This window comes from Lontra canadensis, unplaced genomic scaffold, assembly GCF_010015895.1.
Source record: "Lontra canadensis isolate GAN:19392208 unplaced genomic scaffold, GSC_riverotter_1.0 scaffold99, whole genome shotgun sequence".
In the NCBI taxonomy this organism is placed as follows: Eukaryota; Metazoa; Chordata; class Mammalia; order Carnivora; family Mustelidae; genus Lontra; species Lontra canadensis.
Genome location: NW_022631093.1, coordinates 5,047,333 through 5,052,497, shown reverse-complemented (window position 1 = coordinate 5,052,497; position 5,165 = coordinate 5,047,333). Strand labels below are relative to the sequence as shown.

Here is a 5,165-nt window from a genome sequence, read left to right as displayed (position 1 = left end):
AGTTTGGGGTCAAGGCTGGGGCACCAGAAAACGTTATCCCCAGAGGTCAGGGAGGCCGGTCCTGACCTCCCCTGCTTGCTGCTCCAAAGCGCAGTGAGCCAGGCAAGGGAAGGGGTCCTGTGGGGGAAGGCAAGGTGGGATGGCCTCCAGGGAGCGTGACGGGTGGCAGCTGGCTTTTTCCTTGCTGTGTGAAGACTCACTGAGGAACGGTGTAAAAGGAAGGGTTTTAAGCACTCAGGGCCCGAGAACAGGCATGGGTATGAATCCCAGCTCCACTACTGGTGAGCTGTGTGAGCCCAGGCCTGCAGCCCACCCTCTCTGAGCCTGTTTCTTTAACTGGAGGATAGAGTTGACCCAGTGTCTATCCCTAACCCACAGCAAATACTCTATACATGGAAGCTGCACGTCTTTCTCCAAACTATCACATTAGGGCATCAATTCCAACCCTCGTAATGCGGTGACTTAGCTTTGGTCGGTAGCGCTCCATTGTTCGGTGGACCCTGTACTCTGCCCTGAGCCTGGAGCTCAGGCTAGAGGAGAGTCTAGTGGGGAGGTCTGAGTGCTGGGCTAGGCTGACATCCCCTTTGTGGAGCCGCTTTTGGGCTGCTGCACTCCATTTGTCATCAGGAAGTTTTTCTGGCTAGCAGACCCAAGGGAACCCCCCAGGCTGAGGGGTCACTTCCTGAGGTTGTGGCTGCAAGGGGGCACAGATTGAGCCTCTCAATTCCTTGGAGAGAAGGCAGCTCCCAGACCTGCTGAGTAGGACAGTGGTGTAGAGCTACACACTGGCAGGGCACGGGGTCCCCTTGTTTGCCCCCCCCCCCAAGTAGACTGAGGGGGATAGTAGGGCCTGCCTGCCTTTGGGCTCCTCCTGACCTCTCTGCGGGTCCCAGGCACTGAGGCAGGAGGTCCCAGGCCAGTTCGGGGAGCCTCACCCCCAGCCACCTTCACCCCTTGCTGAGCAGGTACAGGGGCCCATTCTTCGGGGGCTCCTGCTCCCTCACACTGTGGCAGCACCAGGCCTGGGCAGCTCCCCTGCGGGCTCCCGGCTCCCTGACAGAGAGGAAGGAGGCCCAGGGCTGGTATGCAGCTTCTCCTCAGGGGTTCTGTAGTATGGCACGAATCCCGAGGCACAAAGGCCGGGGCCCCTGAAGGCAGCATCACTGGAGAGAGGGACAGTCAGGCTGCTGTCATGAGAGTGACCTGCAGAGACCAGCAGGATGGGACAGCAGGGTGGTGTAGAGGAGGACCCGGGGAGGACGCCTGGGCTTGCCGAGACAACCTGTATGGGAAGGAGACAAGAGGGTGAGCCGGAGATTTTCCGCAGGTTCCGCTGGAAATCCAGGGCTGGCCTTGGGCCTGCAACCGCACAGCAGCGGTAGGGTTAGAAGGCTGGCCTGTTCTGTAGACCGGGTGACACTAAGCAGGGTCATCCGCCCTTCTGGGTCTCCTTGCAAGAAGGAGTGCATCCAGGATTAGAACCCACTCCTCCTGCCTGCTCTGTCTTTGCAGTCAAGGCATTGCACCCAGCTTTGTGGTGCTGCTAGTGGCTGGTAGTGACATGCCAGGGTGCAGGCTTGGGGTCAGATCCCAGGTTTGCTCTCGCTAGTAATGTCTTTGGCCAGTCATTTAACTTCTCCAAGGCTCATCCGTAAAATGGAAATAACAATCAGGCCTCTCTCATAGGACTATTACTAGGACAAGTGAGATGATGCACAGGAAGCATCTGTCTGGGTGCCAAGCAGGTCATGAGGACTAAGATGTTCCTGTCCAGGAACACAGGCTAAGCCTGGTGTAATCAGCATATTACTGTATGTAAGTCTCACTGGGGCTCTAAGAGCAGCTATACTATTATCTCTCTTCTGCAAGGAAACTGAAGCTCAAGGGGCTTAAAGACACGCCCCCCCCCCAAGTGGCTGAGCTGGGATGAAGCAAGGGGTCTGTGTCCAGTCTCTGTACACTTTGTTCTGGGATCCCCAGCAGACCCCAGTAGTGGTGCTGGCCTGGCTTACTGGGTTAGATCCCAGGACAGAGGTCTGAAGGATGCCAGGGTCCCCTCCCCATACTCCCCCACTCACAGAGCACCCGCAGCTGATGGTCATCCTGCAAAAGCAGCCAGTCAGGACCTCCTTCCTGCTGTGCGGGTGTCGGGAGCCCCCATACAACCTATCAGGAAGGACCAGGCTCGGAAAACTCTCCTCCTTGGAGCGGTAGTAAGGGAGGAAGCCGCTGGGCGGTTCTGGGTCCTCAGGGAATGGCGCCTCTCTGATGTTCTGGTCCCTGCAAACCTCGGGCAGCGGGGCTGGCTCCTCCACAGTCAGGAGCTTCCCATAGGTGCGGAAGAAAGGCAGGTACTCCGAGGCCACCAGGGAGCCATGGGGGAGATCTAGGCTGCTGAGACGCTCACTGCCTCTGGAAGTGCTGGCCTGGAGGTGCTGGGACAGGGGCTCTGGGCTGTCCTCCTCCGGGAGGCTCTGGGAGACCGAGACCCAGAGCTCAGACTCACAGCTCTTCTGGGATGACTGGGAAGAGAAAGGGGTTCCACCTGTTATGGCTGCCCAGTTTCCCTGCCCCTGAGCGTCCTCCCCATTCCTGCTGACACTGGAGGTCAGAGGGGTCTTTCTTTCCAAAGTATAAACCTGAGTGCAGCTCTCCTTTGTTAGAACCCAGCAGGGGCGGCCAGCCATGACTAGGTTACCCAAGAGTCCTGAAGGATCTGGCCCACAAGCATCTGCATTCTGCCTTGTATCCCTCTCCACTGATCGCTCCACTCTCTACATACCGGTCTCCTTACCCTTCCTTGGTCACTCCAAGCTTGGTCCAGCTTTAGGGCCCATGCCCAGATCTGCCTTTCACCTATCAGTTCAGAGGAACCTTCCCAACCCCTGCCTCCCCTGACCCCTGCTTTGAGTCCCGACCATTTCCCCCCTCACATCTCCTACACTGGAATGTTCTTGCTCTGTGGTCTGCCTGTTCTGGTGTGTGGTGGTCTTGTCTGTCTGACGCTCCTGGCTCACTGCAGGCTGGGCTAATCTCCTAACTCTCACGCCATCTCAAATCCCCTTCATTGTCCAGTCCAGCCACACAGAACTCTTCGTCCTTCTCACTTGCCTAGCAGCCTCCTGCCACAGGGCCTTTGCTAATGCTCCCGCTTAGAATCCCTTCCTTCTCCCTCCCTGGTTGACAACTTCCGCCCTTGGCTCCAGGCCATTTCCATACTTCCCTGATTTAGCTGCATCACTCTGTTGTTGACTCCCACCACCCTGAGGCCCCTCACCCAGAGCACCCACCCCTCTGCTACAAAACATACATCTGCATGGTTACTTATTAATATCTCTCATCTCACTCGTTACAAATTCCACTGAGGCAATATCCATCTGTCTTCTGTATCCTCAGGGCCTAGAACAGCGCCAGCATAGGGCAGATTCCAAATATTGGAATAAAGGAAAGGAAGGCAGGAGGGAGGGAGAGAGGGAAGGAGGAAGAAAGAGAATATTAAACTGGGTTTGGCCAGGAACAAAGTCCTTACCAGACTCCATGTCATAGGAAGGAGAAAATACGTCTTGTGGGGAGGTTGGGGAGAGGAATGAGGAGTTACTTTCCAGCCCCAGACGGGACAGAGAAGCCCAGAGCACCTGTCAGTAACCTTTGTCCACCTCTGCCTCTCAGGATCAGGCCCAGAGCCCATGGGTACATGGGAAGGTCTGGGGGTACCCTCTGGACTCTGGGTCCCACAGGAAGGGACTTATGGTCTGGCCCTCCTCTTCTCAATCCTTGATGGGGCCTCTGGGCTTGAGTTTCCCTCCCCGACCTCATGTCATGTGGTCATGCTGGTCCTAACTTCTTATGTGCCTGGCCAGAGTAATCCCCCCTGGAAGCCCTAACCCTGGAGAAGAGTCCAGGGCCCCACAGACTGAGAGCTCCTGAAGAGCAGAGATCAGGCCCCCTCCCCCTGAGTGCTGGTGCCCAGTTCAGCACCACCTGTGCTACGTTTCTGCCCCTCCCCAGACACCCCATGGACCCTGTGCAATCCTCTCTCAGGCCAGACACAGGAGCCCTGTCCCAGCTTTGCTGGGCCTAGGAAATAAGATGGGCTAGAGACGGTGCCAGAGTTTGAGGCGAAGTACACCCTACTCCAAAGCCGTGACCTATGTAGTATTGTGGTCTGAACTGTGTCCCCCATAAGATATGTACCCGTGGTCCCTGGGAATGCAGTCTGTTTTGGAAATAGTCTGTGCAGATGCAATCAAATTAAGATGAGGTCATACTAGATTAGGGTGGCCCTAAATACGACGACTGCTGTCCTTAGGAGGGAAGTGTGGACCCAGACACAGGGGGAGCATCCTATGACGCTGGGGGTAGAGACTGAGATGATGCTGCCACAAGCCAAGAGCTCCCAGGGAGCGCTGGCTGCCAGGAACTGTGAGGGGCAGGGAGCACATTCTCCTTGAGCCCCCGAGAAGGAGCCTGCCTTCAGAACTGCGCGAGAAGATATCTGTGCTGTGTTAAACCATCCAGTTTGTGGTGACCCCAGGACACTCACACACACAGGTGGGTCACAGGGCTGGTTGTATGGGCAAAGGGATTCGACACAAGAACGAAGGTTGGCAGGGCTCTCCGGGCACTACCTCGTGAGCAGCTTCTGGAGAGAGGCCCATCTAGGACTGCGGCGTCCCTGCAGGGGCTGGGTCCCCCGAGGCCTTACCCTTTCTGCCATCCTGTGGCGCTGGCCCAGCGGCTCTCCCACACCTGAGTCGTCCCTGCCTGGGCCCTGGATCTGCTTCACCCATGGGTTCTGGATTGAAGGAGACTGGGTACGCCCCACCTACTCTCCAGAGGGGCTAGGCAAAGCGGCCTGTGCCCAATGCCACATATGCTATCCCTTGGGCCCCGCCTCTGGCATCCATTCTGGACCCAGCGGTAACCCCATTTTGTGACATGATCAAGGCTAATCTTCAAACTCTGGTGAGAAAGACAAAGCTGCCCTTGGCGGGTCCCTTCCTCCTGGCCTGCTCTTCAGCCTGGCGAATCCCCCTCTGCCTGTCAGAGAAGATTCTACCATGAAGTCACAAGGCCTGGTGCCAGTCAAGAAAGCCAGATGGCTCTGTTACCACGGAGACTCCAGCTCAAGCGCCCAACACCTGTGATCCTCACCTGCTTCTAAT

The 5,165-nt window shown here is 56.9% G+C and overlaps 1 protein-coding gene across 1 annotated transcript; it reads right to left on the bottom strand.

Annotated features, from left to right (window-relative positions):
* Window positions 1-701: 701 nt before the first annotated feature.
* Window positions 702-4,906, bottom strand: LOC116855156. The gene is made up of 3 exons (XM_032837612.1): window positions 4,706-4,906; window positions 2,079-2,522; window positions 702-1,282 (listed from the first exon to the last, which is right to left on the bottom strand). The coding sequence occupies exons 1-3, from the start codon at window positions 4,715-4,717 to the stop codon at window positions 1,001-1,003; spliced, it is 738 nt and encodes a 245-aa protein (XP_032693503.1). The 5' UTR covers window positions 4,718-4,906; the 3' UTR covers window positions 702-1,000.
* Between the last annotated feature and the right edge of the window lie 259 nt (window positions 4,907-5,165).